This window comes from Spinacia oleracea, chromosome 6, assembly GCF_020520425.1.
Source record: "Spinacia oleracea cultivar Varoflay chromosome 6, BTI_SOV_V1, whole genome shotgun sequence".
Taxonomy (NCBI): Eukaryota; Viridiplantae; Streptophyta; class Magnoliopsida; order Caryophyllales; family Amaranthaceae; genus Spinacia; species Spinacia oleracea.
The window spans coordinates 122,152,104-122,170,205 of NC_079492.1; the positions used below are offsets into that span (position 1 = coordinate 122,152,104).

Below are 18,102 nucleotides of genomic sequence, written 5' to 3' on the forward strand. Positions count from 1 at the left end.
ATTAGGAAAAAAATCTTCTGAGAATAAAAATGAAAGATTGATCAAGAAAGTAATTTATTAAGGCTAATGAGTGATCAACTTACATTCCACGATATTACTTCAGAAACAGATACAATACTTTGAAGGACAGATCAAGAACCTTTTACACAATGCCTACAAAATTTCAATCATACAAACTGCAGATTTAAAGATCCTTGATATACTATATTGTCCTTCCAATAAATAAAAAATAAGAGCGTCTTCAAAAATATTATAGATAGATAATCATATCTATTATTACCTGGCAGGGACAGATGTAAGCGCCATCGAATCGAATCGGTCTCGAGGCAAGGACCAGTAGTCCAGTACAATGCTTAATGCTGCAACATGGTACGGAGACTCCCAACACTTCAATGGTGCAAAATCTCCACGATAGAAAAGCCCTGGATGTATGCTCAAGTAGTAGAATACTTCCAGGAAAATTCTTGTAAGCCCCCATGATAAAATCTACAGCCACTAGCTGAAGAAATCTGTAGGATGGCTTATCTACAAGGTCGTGTTCTGCGGTCTTTACTCCTTGCCTTCAATTTTGCTTTCTTTGTTGCAATTTCTTGGAAAACATTTGGTCCCCCAAAATTATTCTGCAATACTCTGATCTTTTTTCTTTTACCACGGTCATATTCCTCATCCCTGGGGGGAAAAAAAACAGACCAGAAATTAAGCAAAAATAAAAAGCAAACAAATATCAGTGAACAGTCAAAACTCGTAACTATACACTACGTAATTGTCATCAAGTTTGAGTCCAAAATATCTAGAAGTTTATCAAAGTGTAAGGATTTGGAGACTAAAATCAATGAACAAATATTATTAAGTAAACAAGTTCAGTCATGTGTAATTTACAAAAAAAAAAAAAAAAAGATCCAGCACTAAGATAAAGACCAACTCACCATTCATCCAGCACATGACCAATGCTTAAAGTATCTTGGCCATTTGATTCCACTTTTTTCAAAGGAGGCTCCACGTCTTCCCAGCGTCCAACTGAAACCAAAATCCAGGAAGACTATCATTAACAACAACACAATGCAAGTTTCTGAACTATATGGGACCCCGTAAAACATGGAACAACACAATAAAGTAAACCAGCAACTACATTGGAGTAGGAAGCGGGTAACCAGTTGCTCAGAGAATGAGCACCAGCATTTTAACATAAAGGTAGCCTACTTGGAACCAGTGTAAAATACTATTAAAAAGTTCAAGGCAAAAAATGGTTCACTGTAAATGTCATTTCAAGCCTCAAGACACAATTTTGACCATAGAGGTTTACAGTTCAAGAAAATTTGTCTATGGGTTGATTAAAATCACTTGGCTGCAGAAAAGTACTCACCAGCAGGCTCATGCAGTCCTCCTGTGGCACCGGATACTTCTTTTACAAGTTGAGAAGTTGGTTCATTGGAACACAAATCATTAGCATCCTTGCAATTTGCTCTTTTGTGGCTATGTTTAATAGTACCCGCAGGATCAGAGTCAGAAGTTGACGGACCCATGTCTGCAGGGATACTATCTTCAGTAAGCAGATTCTCTTGCAGAACTTTTTTATTGCTTTTCTTCATCCTTTTGAACTTTTTCCTGTTTCTCAAGCTCAGAGAAGCCCCATATAGCAACTTCGTGCTAAAATGCATTCCCCCAATACTTGACTTCAAGATCTCCTTCATTAATCTTTTGCGAGGTGCACTTTCAGGAGATTTTGCAGCAGACGACCCATTCATTCTTGGCCTCTTATTTCTCGGTTTGCTTAATACTGAAGGGATGTCAGACATAGGCTCTGAAGCTTCATCCTTTGAAACCTGTTCAAAAAATTGTCAATAGTGTGCCCTGAGTGTGAGTGTGTGACATTATGGGGGGTGGGGGGTATCACTTGAACATTGAGAAGTACCTTGGTGTTGCCAATTCCATCTTCGGTGGATAGTTGGATTGCAGAATCTGATGGGACATTTGACTTAACATCATTTACATTATTGGATTGAATGTTATGACCCTCAGTGCCTGCAGGAGTACTGACCTGAAAACACAAAAGGACAAGACATGCCTCAATAACAAAGCAAGTCAAAATGCAAAATCATTAGGTGTCAGTTGAAGATATACAAAAATTACCATATGAGATTCTTTGTTGCATAAAATATTAGCACTAGAAGGGAAGTTGGAAATTGATGGCTTCTCCACTGATGCGAATTCCTTTTCCCCGTTGGTAACACAGCAGACTGCAGAAGCTGTAGCAGTAGGAATTTTTCCAGAATGATCACCATTACTAAACTTGGTTGCTGACTGTACCATTCCATCCAAATCAGTTCTTGTAATTAACGAATTTTCCTTCTTTGTAACAGATGGCAATGTTGATACTTTGATATTATTTTCATGACTAGACTCTTTCCCAGATGCAATGCCATTAGATGAAACACATTTTGATGTATTCTGTTGAACCGGAACTATAGAAGAATTACGGCCTTCAGAATGATTCACAACCAGACCAGATGGGATAGTTTCCTTCGAGTTCTTGTCAGCATAACCATTTTGAAAGCTCTTGACAACAGGGATGGAACAAGAACTTGAAGCATTTCGCATAGTTGTGATCAATTTTTCCTTGTGAACAACATCCATGGCTTTCTTAGTACCAACGTTTTTCATATCACGAACATAGAACAACATATATGCTTTCTGCTCCATTACAGTCTTTTCACTTACTTGATAAACCTGAATTGTGTAACCATGCAAAGAATTGAGAGAAGTGATCCAGGATACAACAAACTAGCAGACGTTTTAAAGGTATTGCACTACTGATTTAATCTGTGGAGAGAAAAAAGTGCATAAAAAAATCTAAGATGAATTTCAATCAAATACCAGTACTGCCTCTTTTCACTTTAGGGAGAGGGAAGGGGGGAAAATCAAGTTACAGAAGACAGCATGGAAGCACGGGTATAAGATCCCAGATAACAAAATGGGAATAGATCTATCATCAAAAGTCATGGACCCAATGTTGCATGGGGCACTTGCCCAGGGGGCAGGACAGAGGGCTGGGATGTAAGCAGGCGTAACAGAGACCATATATCCAATTTTCTACATGTTGGGCCATATACAACTTCCCTTATCTAGGCCGTTAAAACTACCACTACCTATTACAGAAAATACGAATGACGTGAAATAACATGCTTAATTGCTGAAAGGAGATGAAGTACAATAGCTTGTCAGTCAATGCAGAGACGGACGGAAGTTAAGGGTCCAAATTTCCAAAACTTCACAATATTATCCAAAAGGTAATGTCTACATGCAATTATGCAGCTCTTAAACATCAATCCAGAAAATTTCTAACCTCAAGACCATTTCTTCCTTTGCAACACATCCTCCCGATGGGACGGGAATGATTTAAATTGCAAGGTTACCAGAAACAATTGTGCAACCAACTTGGACCTAAACAAAATATTCTACCAAAGGGTAACATTGTTATGGTACTAAGTTAGAGATTACTTAGTAAGCCTGCTATTAGTCCAAAATAACCTTCTTCTATTATTGGTCCCTGAGTAAATGCTTAGAGTAAGAATGAATTACAATGTTTAAGCGAAGTGTTTAATACCCAAAGCCTTTGCTTGGAGAATACTTGTCATCTAATAGCCCTTATAAGTATCATGCCAATGTGATACTCCTTACGAAGAGGCCCATTAGTCCAAGGCATCAACCTGATGATGCCACGTTGGTCAAGCCACACCAAGCACTTCCTTATATCCCAGGCTTCCATCACACAGGTTTAACAAAGGGTTGTCCAGTGTTCAATCGCAATGCCTCACCCCGGAATGGGATTTTTTAACTATGGCCTAATAAGAAGTAACATGGACATGGCCAATGCTCAAGAATTCTAAGCCACATTAAGGACCAAATGCCCACAACAAAAATACCCATCACACAATCATGCCTGTGATCCAATCATCCTCAAAAGGTTCATTATGACCTTGTAACGGACTGTCTGGATCCTACTCTTCAGCTTAGCCTCATCACTATGGGAACCTACGAAACTTAGGCTCTACATATACCTCAAGTACAAGCATCATATATTTGTTTCTCTGCACAAGTATGGCACTTTAACTTCTTTATGGACCAACATCATCTAAAATTTCATAAAATATTCAAGTCCGAGTACAATAATGCAGGGCAGGCTATAGATACCAAAATAATTTCAAGGCTTCATCCTCATTGATCTGCATCCATGTTAAGACCATGGTGCAAGGTTCAGTAACACATGATCAAAGTCCACATGATAGACTTTATCCCCACTAGCCACAACAATCATATCCAAATTGAATAAATTCAAAATCCAGGAAAAAGTATGCTGATGACTGGAGCAAATAAGCATAACAGTTTAAAAAGAAATTTATGACCCACCCTGTTGTCATCAAGTGAGTACCATATTCCACTTGATGTGCGCACAAAGCTAAAATAATGACCAGAATGTGTACTCCACCCAGCATGAACCAGTACACCATAGAGTGTATAGGTCAAATCACCCTCCTGCGACAACAAAATGCATAGGATTATAACTAACAATACATATATCATAATCCAACACTTACATACAATCTAGAGAGCAAAACCATCAAAATTTAGCTAAGCTGTATTCAGAATCTAATGACATATGGTAAGGGGGAGGTTCAAAAGGTTAAAAACAAAAAAAGCAATCTTTAACTAAAAGAACAGGTTACAGAGTCCATCTAGTGTCGCTACATTCTATCCAACTGAAGCTATCACATGGGTTAAGTATGGCCCTTCATAAACACGCGAGCCAGATTCATGAGCGGCAAATTGATCTCTACAGAAGTCAATGGAAAAAGATCCAGCAACGTAACAGACCAAACATGGATGAGACCAAAAAGAACATCACAAGAAAACCAAGGTTACACAATGTCATGGTAGGAACAGCATACAAAACAAAAAATCAAGCGTCAACTTAAATTAAATAAATTACTCTATTCCAATTATGAGAAATGGCACAAATGGTCACAAGTCATTACTAAGAAGCATCTCATTATTTCATCATTCCAATCATTGGGATTTTTTTCTTAAAATGAAGACTTCAAAACACAGAATTTCTTCAAATCTGTCAACTGACCATTTCTTAGAGCCTGGACAAGAAAATTAAAAGTCGTAAAAGAATTAAAGCCACAACCATTATGAATAAATCTTTTTTTCTTAAAGCACCACAAAGCACTAACTTGAGGTTACCAGACTAAAGACATCTATGAACATACATAGGTTCCACTGACGAAGGGCTTGAGATTCAATGAAGAGCCAAAATGGACTTTCTTGTCAATCTTTTGCCCATTAAAGTGACGAAATCGCTTAAGATGGACAGTCAGAACATATGGAGCTTTATAAACTGTAAGCTGTTTGAGTGCCCTGACTTTCTGCTTACACCTTTCACACTTATACTGCCTCTCCCCACCATCCAATTGCTCAGGGGCAGTGAAGTGTGAGAGGGCCTTGTACACTGAATCTGCTTTTGCTATTTCAAGGCTCAAGTCCAGGAATGGGTCGAATGTATTCGAACAATGGGAACACTGCAAGCATTTTACCTGTAAATTAGAGAATTTTGCATTAGATATAAACTTGCAGCTCCCTTCCCATATTATGGTCAATAATTGTACCTAAAGTTTACAAACATAATACAATCTAACATCTCCTGCCTCTTTTACCTGGCTACGTAAGCGACCCCCAAATATCTTGTGAACCAAACTCTTATCATAAGCACCAGGTGACTCAGCAGGCACGCCTGAAGGTAAGCAGCATTTATGCATTGACTCCAGCAAATTTATCATGTACTCATGTGCATCCTCTTGTCTTGCATTTCGAAAACTACGAGATATACCTTAATGTGGGGTCAAGGGTCATAAAATATACTATATCCCTCTGGGAAGGGATCATAAACACTGAGAACATAATCTAGAGAAGGATGGTGGGGAAGACTTGGAGCAACAGTATAGTAAATAGGCATTCATATATCTACTAGGATATTTATTAATGCAATGCAGTTGAAGTAAAATTCTACACTCAGCAATTAACCATGCCACGTAAGAAACCCTTTCGAAATAAAATTTTCTGGAAACCTAAATGTCTTTCAGTCTCAAATGAAAACCCTGAAAACAACTATGCGGCTAAATAAATCAATATGCCAGAAGGAAAAGTAGATTCAACAGAAACAAAAGGAGTAGCAGAGAAAACAACAGTGCTAGAAAAGATAACATATCCATAATAATCATCAGCTACACACAATCAGCTACAATATGCAAAAAGGATACATCTCAAGTTTGAAACAAGATCCTTCGGTGCTAATATTCTCCCAGTTGATTGTAGGGCGCGATTAACATGTTTTTGCATGGCACATAACGCACAAAAACCAGCAACATGACCTTCACCAATAAAAAACGAAGTATTAATAAAAAAAAATACTTTACCATATCAAAGTAGATTAAGTATATAAACAGAATCAAATGAACTTCAAAACAGTCTCCTACAAGCACTGGTACAAATTATAGATTTGTCATTGTCTTGTATTGCAAAGTATTGTCACAAATAAATATGTCAGCTTTCTGTCAAATGTAGATCAATAATCCAACTGACAATATAGGAGCACTGTGTCCATAGTGATGTCTCCAGGATGTAAAACTATCCAAATAAGACAAAAAATCCAACGGTTTCTAGACTATAGAATTCCGCATTCTAAATCCTTGCACAGTAGTCCTCTGACATACATGACTTCTTACCCAAAATAAGAAGTAAAAGAAGCCAAAAGTGACTGGCCATTGCAGCTGATGATCCAATACAATTGTCGTCCAAAACAGTTTTATCTTCTGTGGTGATTCTGATTCTTTGTCACTTGTAAAGTAAAATTGATGTTCATAAAAGAAAAATATAAGAAAATTTGATTATCATACAGTTATTCTTCTAATTTCTGATGGATCCTTGGTAATATATTCATGAACTGCCTCGCGCCCAAGACCCTATACTCCACCAAATCCCATACTCAAATATCAGATCTTCAAAATATCTTATTTCTCCAAACTCCACCACAGCAACCCATATATTTCTCAAGCCACAACTGATGTCCATTATTTATTATGCATTAACACGATAAGTACAAATGATTGATGGTGATTGACTGACTGGAGTAGTAGATGTATGAAGACTGGGAGAAAGACAGAGTTGGTGGGGGGGGGGGGGGGGGGACTGTCTCAATCTTCAAACATCACTCGGGCATTTCTTTTTCCTTCTCAAAGAAGACATCAATATACTGGAACGAGAAAATATATCTGAGCGCTGAGATCTCTAGTTACCCTGTGTTTCTTAAAATATTGCACAATCCAAACATATCCATTTCACCATCTTATGGAAAACGTGCAAACATTTCCATGTCTGGAATGTTATGAAACATATGAGGTCTCACGATAGGTTCTCTGCAACAAATCCATACAGAATGGCAGGTACTCTCCAAACTAAAACAACTGGGAACTTTCTAAAAGTTGGGCAAAACTGTATTCCGCTATAAATAGTCCTTTTGTTCCACAATTCTGCTAAACTCCACTCAGTAGAGTGGTCAAATCCGACACTGTCAATACAAATTATCTCAAAGTGATGTCCGATGGCTTTTAACTGGTGATAAAATAAAAATTACCAGAAACTTTTGTCCAATATCACAAAGCTAAGCTTTTCATAGGACCTTTACTAAACAGTTAAAGAGATGTTACTACGAAAAGAAAATGCTTCTGGTTTCAATGCACAATTTGGACAAAATTGATAATCATACATCCTCACAATCATAAACAATGCAACTTATATACTCTGCATTGAAGTCTAAATTACTTGCAACGAAGTAGCATTCAGAAACGAGGGACGTTAAGAGGAAGAGACAGGAAGAAACTCACAATTATTCTGATGCTTGCCACTTTGCAAATAAGCTACTAACGGCTCTGTGTATGTGAGGCACTGTATGACAGAATTAAGAAAACATGTATTCCCCAGATTTTCCAAACCAGCTCCCTGTCATATTAATACCTCAATTAGATTAATATCGAACAATTACCCAGGACAAAATCAAAACCTATCATGATATGATCAAACAAAACAGGCAATTTCTTATCCAGAATACAAAATCAAAACCTATCACAGTATGATCAAACCAAACAGGCAATTTCTTATAAATAATATTCCGAGCTGAGCTCGAGTCAAATACTAGTGACAGCCTCTAACAAAACAGCCATCACCCGGCACCGCTTCTCCGCAGTCCGTTGCATCATTCAATACATTAAAGAAAATCATACAAATTATGCACAAATACAGCAAAGCCCCAGAAGAAGGGGGGAATCAAATGTTAAGGGCTTACAATCCGGCGAAAAGGAATTCGCAAAACGAAATCGAGATCAAAAGTGGCATCAATGAAATCAGAAGACTCCGGCTTTTTAGAATTGGAAGAAGGGGGTTGAGATTGAGATTGAGAAGGGCGAAGGGAAGAGATTGAAGGAGAAGAAGGGTTCAGAGTTTCAAGCTTGAAATTGGAAGAATTGCTGGTGTTAGCGAAGGAAGAAGAGATGGGTTTTCTAGCCAGATGAAATTCAATGCGGCGTTGTTGTTGTTGCTGCATAGAAGGAGCAGCCGCCTCCATGGTTGTTGCAGCAGAAGCTCGATTGTGGAGATAACAATGCGCGGCGGCTTGTGATGGAGTGAGTGAGAGAGAAGAAAATGATAGGGTTTAAGCGACGAAGGCTAGGTTTGGCATAAAGGTTCCGATTTCAGCAAGAGCCAGAACCAAAACTGAACTCCTCCGTATTTAATTAAAAGAAGGTAAATTTGTAAAAGGATTTTTTGGATAAAACCTTAAAGTTGACACTTTTGAAATAACCAACTTATAAGTTTTTTTTTTTTAAATAACCACCTAAATTTACTCCGTTAAGGAAATCACCACCTAATTTGAACTTCCGTCAAAAATTTCGTTTTGTGGGACCCACATCCAACGACCAAATCAGATTTCCCTCTTCTTTTCCTTTCTTCTTCCTCTTTATAATCTCTTTCTCCATTAACGCACCTTGATCGAAAAAAAATTCTCAAAAATCTGCAAATTAAATACATTTCTCTTCCAATTTTTCAAGTACATTTCTTCACCAAATAATTTTCGTCAATTTCCCCCAATTATCAGCATGGTGCAAGTAGTTAAACATGTAATTTGTGAAATTCTGAATCTTCGTATGTGAATTTTGGGGGGTTTTTTAATTTGGGGTTTTTAAGTCAATTGATTGTTGCAGGTTGATAGACCACATGACTATTATTTATTGTAGAGCTCTTGGTAGTTTATCATTCCCCTTTATTTGCGTTAATGTTATGCAATGCTGACAAGGGGAAGAGCTTGCATGATACTTCTTAATAGTCCCAATTCAAGGGGAAGAGTTGTTTGTTGACCGTGGTTCATCAACCCTTAACAATTAATTGAGTTATAAACCCCAAATTTTACAGACGAAGAACCGTAATTTCAGAATTTCACAAATAATCCGCTTCACAACGTGCACCATGCTGATAAATGGAGAAATTGTCGAATTTTGTTAGCTAATTAAAATTAGTTGGAAAATTCAAAGAGAAATTGCTTAAAATGGGGAAATTTGAGAGGGGGAAAATTGAGCAAGCTTTGCTAATGGAAGACTGTGTTAATTGGAGGAAGAAGGAAGGAAAAAAAGGAGGGAAAGTTCAAAGAATAGCTGGAAGTGGTCCCCACAATTCCTGAATTTTTGACGGAAGTTCAAATTAGGTGGCGATTTCCTTAACGGAGCAAATTTAAGGTGGTTATTTTTTAAAAAAAAACTTATAAGGTGGTTATTTCAAAAGTGGCAACTTTAAAAGGTGGTTTTATCCAAAAAATCCTTTGTAAAAAATGACCTTTTATAACTCAAATTTTGTAAAAAAAGGATCTTGTATAATTTTTTTTGTGAAATCATATTTTAATGTAAATTTTGTTGCGAGGAAGGACCTAGGAGAAGTTTCCCGCATTGACTGAGCTTTTCCGGCTATTTACTTGCCTGAAGAGCATCACATGTGGCTTAAGTTGGCTAAAGACGCTGATTTTCCCGAGTCTTGGATTTTCAAACTTGATTTTTTTTTTTTTTCAACTTTAGGTTTTAAAGCTTATGGCCCTGTTTGGTTAGGAGCTGTTAGCTGTTAGCTGTTAGCTGTTAACTAATAGCTGGTTTGACTAGCTGTTAACGGTTAGCTGTTTGCATTAGTTGTTTTGACTAGCTGGTTGCATTAGCTGTTTGTGTAAAAGTGTTTGGTAAATTAGCTGGTAGCTGTTAGCTGTTTAATGTGTAAAATGACCATTAAGGACATTGACATACATTGTTTCTTATTAATATTAGACAAATAGTTTATTGTGTTAATTTTTTTTCTCCTTTATATTTTTCTAATAAACATTGACTAAATAAAATAAATTTTAAAAAAATAAATAAATTATTCTTAACTTAAATTTTTGAATAATATATATTTTTCAAATAGAGAAATATTACTAATGATATTTTAAGTATGATTGCAATATACTTCAATTGCTTCAAAATACTAATATAAAATTTATTACAATAAAAAAAACTAATATAGTAAATAGGGTGAAATAAAAAAAAAAATTGAGTAATGTTTTTAGTGGAAAAATATATAGGGTACCAAGGTTGATAGTGGTTGTAATTATGGGCAATAGTAAGACAAAATAGTCATTTTCATCCACTTTTTCAAACCTCTACTTGTAAAAGCTCTTATATTGAGCTTTTTCAAAATTAGCTTTTTCACCCCAAAACTCTCTTCCACTCCTCTCCTAACCAAACACTCCCAATTAGCTTTTTCTAAAGGTCAAACCTCTAATTCACCCCAAAAATCTATTTTCCCCTCAAACCTCTCCTAACCAAACACCCCCTATAATTTTGGAGGAAAATTGGGTATGGTTAGCAACATAAAGCCACACGTGCTTCTCACGTGCAAGTCAATGGCCCGTAAAGCTCAGTCAATACTGAAAACTTACTTTTGGTTGTCTTTCGGAAAAAAATTACATAAGGTGTGATTTTACAAAAAAAATAATTATATAAGGTCCTTTCTCGCAAAAAAAATTACATTAAGGTGTGATTTTAAAAAAAGTTATATAAGGTCATTCCTCGTAAAATTTGGGTTATAAAAGCTCTTTTTTTTAGCAAATTTGCCTTATTTATTTATTTATTTTCGAAATTTCGGAATTAATTTTGAAAATTAATTTCGAAATTAGTTGAAAATTTCCGATTTTTTTCCCGGATATATTTAAATTAATTGAATTTAATTTCGAATTCAATTTTAATTATTCGGATATTAAATTAATGATTTTCGATTTTAATGTTAATAATTTCGATTATTTAGGAGTTATTTCTTAATTATTTTCTAAAATTATGTTTTATTATAAATTAGGAAATGGCATATTTAGATTAAGTGTGCATTTAAATGTGTGCTAAGTGTTTACTTATTTGAATTGAATGCACTTTAATCATGAAAAAATGATCGAACCCGTTTTTGACCCGACCAACTGAAAATCATTGTATATATAGTAAACACTTGGCACACATTCCTCATAATCTTATTTATATACAATGATTAAATGAGGAATTTTAATATGATTTTAATTCGTATTATATTGTTGTTGAATTTGACTAAATATAAAATTGTGCAAGATTTTTTTTAATTTGTGCCAAATTTTTTTATATTTTATTACCTAAGTTAATTAAAATATAATACACGTTTTAAAATCTCTCAAACCGTTTGGTCGACCTGAACCCGAAAACTATGGATCTTAAACAAGCATTTATAAACCCCAACCCGAAACCGACCGACTCGAATTAACCCGAACCCAAAAATAAATTTTAACAACCCAACCCGACTGACCCGTTTGACGGGCCTAATTAGAGCAAATAGTATGATCACGAACAGTGACCTGAATTGCTTATCGCAATGGGGGTAAGGTCAAAAGACTTGCAACACGTCAACAATTTCCTTGAAAAATATACTTCGCATTGAGCATCATATCATCCACCATTTATTCCCATGTACCAAATCAAACGTAAAAATGAGAAGAAAAAAACCCGAACATTCAATTAACGATTCATTAACATTAAAAGATGAGAGCCAATAAAGAAAGAAAAAACAACACAAAAAAATAAAAAATCATATGCGAATATGAAAATGTAGTGTAAGTGGTTGGTCTGTGGATAAGGTATCTTCTGTTTTATGAAGTGACATCTTCAAGTGGACTTAAGGATCGGCCCTTCGCTTGATATTGAGCTGCTTATTATTGTAGTGCAAATGATCAGCTGTTCAGCCTTCAGTACTTGGTATTCTGCCTGTTGGACAGGAAAAAAAAAAATCTGGCTTTGTGCCAAATCATTCTAATTATGCAATCTTTTTTTAGGAAATACATACAGAAGATTCTGCATCATCTTCAAATCTGTACGATTTCTATTAGTACCTCACACGCATTTTCCGATATATATCTCAAAATAGGGAGATACCTTAGACAAGTTCATAACTTACCGTAGCATGCACTGAAGTTGATCAGGAGCGAGTTTACGAGTTGCGTGATGAGATCGGTCTTTTTTCATTCACAAACACAGACAAACGAACACATGTACACGAAGTAATTACTGATGCCATTCTTACAACTTATGCCCGGACTCTGGAATCCTTTGTCCTGCAATACACACGAAAAAGAATAGTCATGATTTAAACTATGAACATAAATCTAACTTAACAAAAGAGGAAAGGAGCAAAGAAGTGTCGTATGAGATTGCTGAGACATATACTTCGTATTACTATAGGATTTTGTGAAGGTAATGAATAGAATTTGAAGATATTCAACATTCAAAGGTCGCACAAATAAGCAGCACTGTTTACTTGCAGGAAAAGATGCTACAAAACTACAAATATATGAAGTTGACTAATAACGAATATTTGCAAAGTATGCATAATTTCAGTGTTAGATGAATAAATCACTTAAAAATGTCTAACCTAGGGAGCTCGAATGCAATCTGAGTCCATGAAATTTCCCTATTCAGCAATGTTTTGACTCAGACAGTCAGACTCACAGTAGGAAGAAGGTATGCCTCAATCTACTGGTATTTGCGCTAATAAAATACTGACTTAAGAATTGCACAAGAATTTGTATGTTAAGTAATTGGTGAGAACATTTTCAATAGTCTTCCAAATTGCACACTTTTATCAACTTAAGGAAATAACTGTGTGGGCATATCGGGATTCCTTTCCCTTATAATTGAATATTAATCAAAATCTTCATTCCGTACCAATAAACAGGAACAACTGATCGATAGCATATTATCAGTTTCAGATTTTCTCACTTTTCTGCAGCAGAAAGATAAGGCAAAAGTTTAACATTCTGGATAGACCTCACCTCTTCATCCACCTCACCAGATTCCTCCAGTCACAGCTGCAAGACTAACAGTACTTATGATTATGGTTTAAAACGAAAAAGTCGGCAAGTAGCCAAAGCAGCTTCTAGTTTCCTCATTTCTCAAAAATATCTGGAACCACTTGAACTGAAAGGCCATTTTTCAGGAATATATTCTTCAGTGAGTAAATGCTCAACTGTCTGAAGAACAACATTTGGCATAAAAGTGGCAATTCACCTACAGGAAACTACCACAGACAATACTATACTTTTGTGGAAATCAATACACGTTTCCATCGCCACATTCCTAGTTGATTCTCGAGCAAATATGAGGACAGAAACACGCTAACTGATCATTGTAAATAACAGTATAGGAATATTACCCACAAATAAAATCTGATTTTTTTAAAAAAATGGTGATTCAGAATAATTCTTAACAGTTGATTGAGCATTATCTCAGCTCACTCACCTAAAATGACAGCTATAAATAGCCCCCCCTAGGAAGCACAAGTACTGCAAAGAGAAACTAGCTCAAGAAAGAATTCCTACAACAAACACAAACATTTCAGTATTTTCAGCGTTCAGGTAGTAACAATGGAGGTTGTGAGGCAGCTAGTGAATGACAAACAGCTAGTGATCTTCAGCAAAAGCTCTTGCTGTGTTTCTCACTCGATGAAGCAACTTATTAGCAGCTATGGAGCAAATGCAACTGTATATGAGCTCGATGAATTACCCAATGGGAAAGAAATCGAGAAAGGTCTTCTGAGCATGGGAAATAAGCCGAGTGTTCCTGCTATTTTCATCGGCCAAAAGTTTGTTGGTGGTTCTAATGAAATCCTTAGCCTCCAAATCCAAGGGAAACTGGTGCCTCTGCTCATAGAAGCAGGAGCTATATGGGTTTGGAATAGAACATCAACTGAGTAGACAAATAAGGACTTAGCTTTCTGAACCTCCTTCTTTTTATTGTAGGAGGTGAAGATATTAATTAACACAATGATTCCACTAATGGAATCACTTTCAGTTGTAAGGAAATTTTCTTCTATTTTATTGTATATATAAATAAAAAAGACTAGCCTTTTTTTTTATAAAATGAGTTAAATAATATAATGCCACTGATTTAATCACTACCATTTGTGAAGAGTATTAGTTCTGCTTTCTTGTATATGCTCTTTCAAGAACAGAACGTGAAGCAATCAAAAGGGTTCAGGAGTTGGTTTACCAGAAGTTGATTTTTTATAAATTTCAATACTTACTCCTCAACCAACAAAAATGGATTAACCGTTTGTTTAATTCTAATTGCAGAGTATCATCTATTAACTTAATACTCGTACTAAAAACAGAAAACCTGAAGCAAAAAGCATGCCACATTACATCTCATAATTTGTATATTATTTTCAAGTTCCAAAGTTTGTACATAACAACTCACTTAAAAGTTATCATGTATTACGTACTACCTCTAGAATTATGGCATCTAAACAGTGAAAATCACAGATGGCCATGCAAACAGAAACTTGATAGTTATTATGTACTCCTTTTCTTTCAAATTAATCTTCCTACTAAACTTCATGCATTAGTCGATAAAAAAACTCAAATTTCATATTCCTAAGTTACTTCCTGTACATTTTAAGCCAAACACTTGGAAATTTGACTGATATTACGACTAGGCTACATCTACGAAAAAGGACGCTCAACTGGGCGGTTGATTTCTGGTGATGAACTGGTTATCAATTCAACAAAGATCAACTCTTCCAATAACACACACCAAGAGGTAGATTCTATGAAGAAGGATCTTTAGTCCGGATATTAACTTCAAACACATTGGCAGGGTGATGAAAAACCAATAAGACCTACCCAGGTAAATGACAGGGAAAAAGCAGCAGAACTACTCCACTCTAAAAAAGCTTACAACAATTACCTACTTTAAAGATTTATTCAATTATTCCATTATTGAAGTTACAAAGTAACTAGTTAGCATCTGTTTATTTCTTAACAATATACAACCTCCACCCCTTCTCAAAAAAGCAACTGGTAAGCTTCTGCATTGTACATTATTGTATCTGTATATTACTCCCTCTGTTATGAATAGTCACATAAACTATTGTAAGATGTCAGGATTTTTTTTTGTCAACATTCTTAAAATAGTTATACCTCCTCCCCAAAGTGATAGGCATGTGACTACTAATTCCAGACGGAGTGAGAATTATATAGCAGCGCGTTTGCCAAATCACCAACTTGATACTTTAAAATACCAGCATAATTTGATTTCAATCAATGAATACTTTCTATGCTACATACACTCCAGATATCACACTAGCTGAGAATATTTGATCTCTTAATAGCAGAGAAGGCCACAAGAGCCATAAAACTTGATCAGCCAGATAACTCAAATGCCGTGCATGTCAAGATAGTGATGGAAGATAAAACATACCTTAGCTTGTTGATCAAATGTTTCCTCGCACGGTGCACAATCCTATAAAAGGGTTCCTCAATTCCTACAGATATCTGGAAATAACTGCAATAACCAAAAATATTAGGTGTGATAAGATGATAGCATCAAAGTTCTTTACGCGACACAACAGAAGCATTGGAATTCAGTGAAAGGTTGCTTAGCCTTACTCTAGCTTTCCTGTTACATCCACACAAGCTCCAAGCGTATAGCACTTAGGTTGGTCAGGTTTTGGTTTTCATAAAAGAAATGACAAACTTCAACAAGTCATGTAAGGGTGTAAAACATGCAAGTACAACATCAAGTCTTATTTGACCCTCCACATGAACATCTTTTCAGATTTACTCGTGATTGAAAGTTCAGTATCTAATACACAGTATCTAATACACCAGGATCACCTATATGTAGACATCTAATCAACTAATTCTATGTACTTAATTTTATATTGTAAGAAAAAGTGCTCATCTCAATGCCTGTTCAATTAACTTCGTTTCAGAACCACAGGTGTTCAAGGAATCAGCAAAAATCTCTGTAAAATCCTAATCATGACCTTGCATGAGGTTCCATCAGCCAACAAACATCCTTCTGGTAAACTACAGACTTCCCTACAATAAAAATTCCAAATAAAAAATGAAGTACAAGTGATAAGCACTACAACTATTCCAAAAAAAAAAAGTATAAATTCCATCATTTATGTATATAATCTTTCAGAAAACCACTTCTCTCCAGCTATGCTCTCCTTCACCAGTTCGCTACTGTACTATAATCAAATAACACACTTTATCAACTTAAAGCAACAATGATGCAGGGATTTTAGGATTCTTTCTCCATGTCATTGAAATATTAAATACAGCCTAGTTTTAATTCTGTACCGAATGGGACAGAATAACTATTAGCATATCAGAGCTTATCAGCTTAAGATTTTCCATCTGCCAACTCTTCTGCATATCAACCTCTCCCTTTTATGGAGCACAAGATGGGTAGGAAAGTTTAACATTCTGGATAGACCTCATCACTTGATTCTCTTCAGCCATCTCATCAGATTCCTCAAAACATAAAAATATTTACAGGAATAGTAGGAAAAAAAGAAAATGCAGAAGCCAAAGCAGCTTCTAGCTAGAATCCTTGTGTCTCACTAAATATCTGGAATAGCTTGAACTGAAAGACCACTTTTCAGGAATCTGTTTTACATGCTCAACTGTCTGAAAGTGGCGTTTCGCCCACAGGGAAAAAAGAGTTTACTTTTGTGGAAATTATTACACGTTTCATCGCCATATACCCAGCTGATTCTCAAGAGAAAAAAATCCTAGTTACATCAACATACTAATCAACCTTTGTAAGCAGCAGCTTAGGAATAAGCCAAAAAATAAAATCTGAATTTTTGTAAAGACAATGATTAAGAATAATCCTAAACTGACAGCTATAAATAAACCCTATAAGCAACATCAGCTCTGCAAAGCAAAACCAAGCAACACTTCCTAAAAACGAACATACAAATTTCAATTACTTCAAGATTGAGATAACGGCAATGGAGGTTGTGAGGCATCTAGTAGATGAAAAACCACTAGTGATCTTCAGCAAAAGCTCTTGCTATGTTTCTCACTCAATGAAGCAACTTATGAGAAGCTATGGAGCCAATGCAACAGTATATGAGCTTGACGAAATTCCAAATGGCAAAGAAGTCGAAAAGGTTCTTCTGAGCATGGGAAATAAGCCAAGTGTGCCAACAATTTTCATTGGCCATAAGTTTGCTGGTGGGTCTAAAGACATCCTTACCCTCCAAATCCAAGGGAAACTGGTGCCTCTGCTCATAGAAGCTGGAGCAATATGGGTTTGAAATAGAACATCAACTGCATCGTTAAGGACTTGTCACTTTGAACCTCTTTCTTTGCATTGTGCAAGTAAAGAAACAAATATCACTTTCACTTCTGACAAGCTTCTCTTCACTTTAGAGGAGCTTATCTTCGGTGTTCTCAGGTAATAAAGATCTACCCTACTATCCATAAATGAGTTTAACAATGCCCAATAAAGTAACCACTTCAGTTGTAAATAAAGAGAACTATTTCTTCTGTTTTCTTGTGTAAATCATAAATTTAACTACTCCCTCCGTCCCGGAATACTCGAAACGCTTTCCTTATAAGGCGTCCCAGATTACTTGCAACGTTTCTAAAAATAGAAACTTTTATTAATA

The 18,102-nt window shown here is 35.8% G+C and overlaps 3 protein-coding genes across 3 annotated transcripts; 2 read left to right on the plus strand and 1 right to left on the minus strand.

Annotated features, from left to right (window-relative positions):
* Positions 1-37: 37 nt before the first annotated feature.
* On the minus strand, positions 38-8,809 carry LOC110805852 (ubiquitin carboxyl-terminal hydrolase 23). Its single transcript, XM_022011471.2, has 11 exons — positions 8,399-8,809; positions 7,941-8,055; positions 6,318-6,428; positions 5,715-5,887; positions 5,271-5,594; positions 4,408-4,533; positions 2,131-2,727; positions 1,913-2,038; positions 1,364-1,823; positions 927-1,017; positions 38-669 (listed from the first exon to the last, which is right to left on the minus strand). The coding sequence occupies exons 1-11, from the start codon at positions 8,675-8,677 to the stop codon at positions 522-524; spliced, it is 2,550 nt and encodes an 849-aa protein (XP_021867163.1). The 5' UTR covers positions 8,678-8,809; the 3' UTR covers positions 38-521.
* A 4,806-nt stretch (positions 8,810-13,615) lies between these two features.
* On the plus strand, positions 13,616-14,592 carry LOC110805830 (monothiol glutaredoxin-S6-like). The gene has a single exon (XM_022011445.2). The coding sequence runs from the start codon at positions 14,060-14,062 to the stop codon at positions 14,387-14,389; it is 330 nt and encodes a 109-aa protein (XP_021867137.1). The 5' UTR covers positions 13,616-14,059; the 3' UTR covers positions 14,390-14,592.
* A 2,573-nt stretch (positions 14,593-17,165) lies between these two features.
* LOC110805853 (monothiol glutaredoxin-S6-like) lies at positions 17,166-18,003 on the plus strand. The gene has a single exon (XM_022011472.2). The coding sequence runs from the start codon at positions 17,440-17,442 to the stop codon at positions 17,746-17,748; it is 309 nt and encodes a 102-aa protein (XP_021867164.1). The 5' UTR covers positions 17,166-17,439; the 3' UTR covers positions 17,749-18,003.
* The last annotated feature ends 99 nt before the right edge of the window (positions 18,004-18,102 follow it).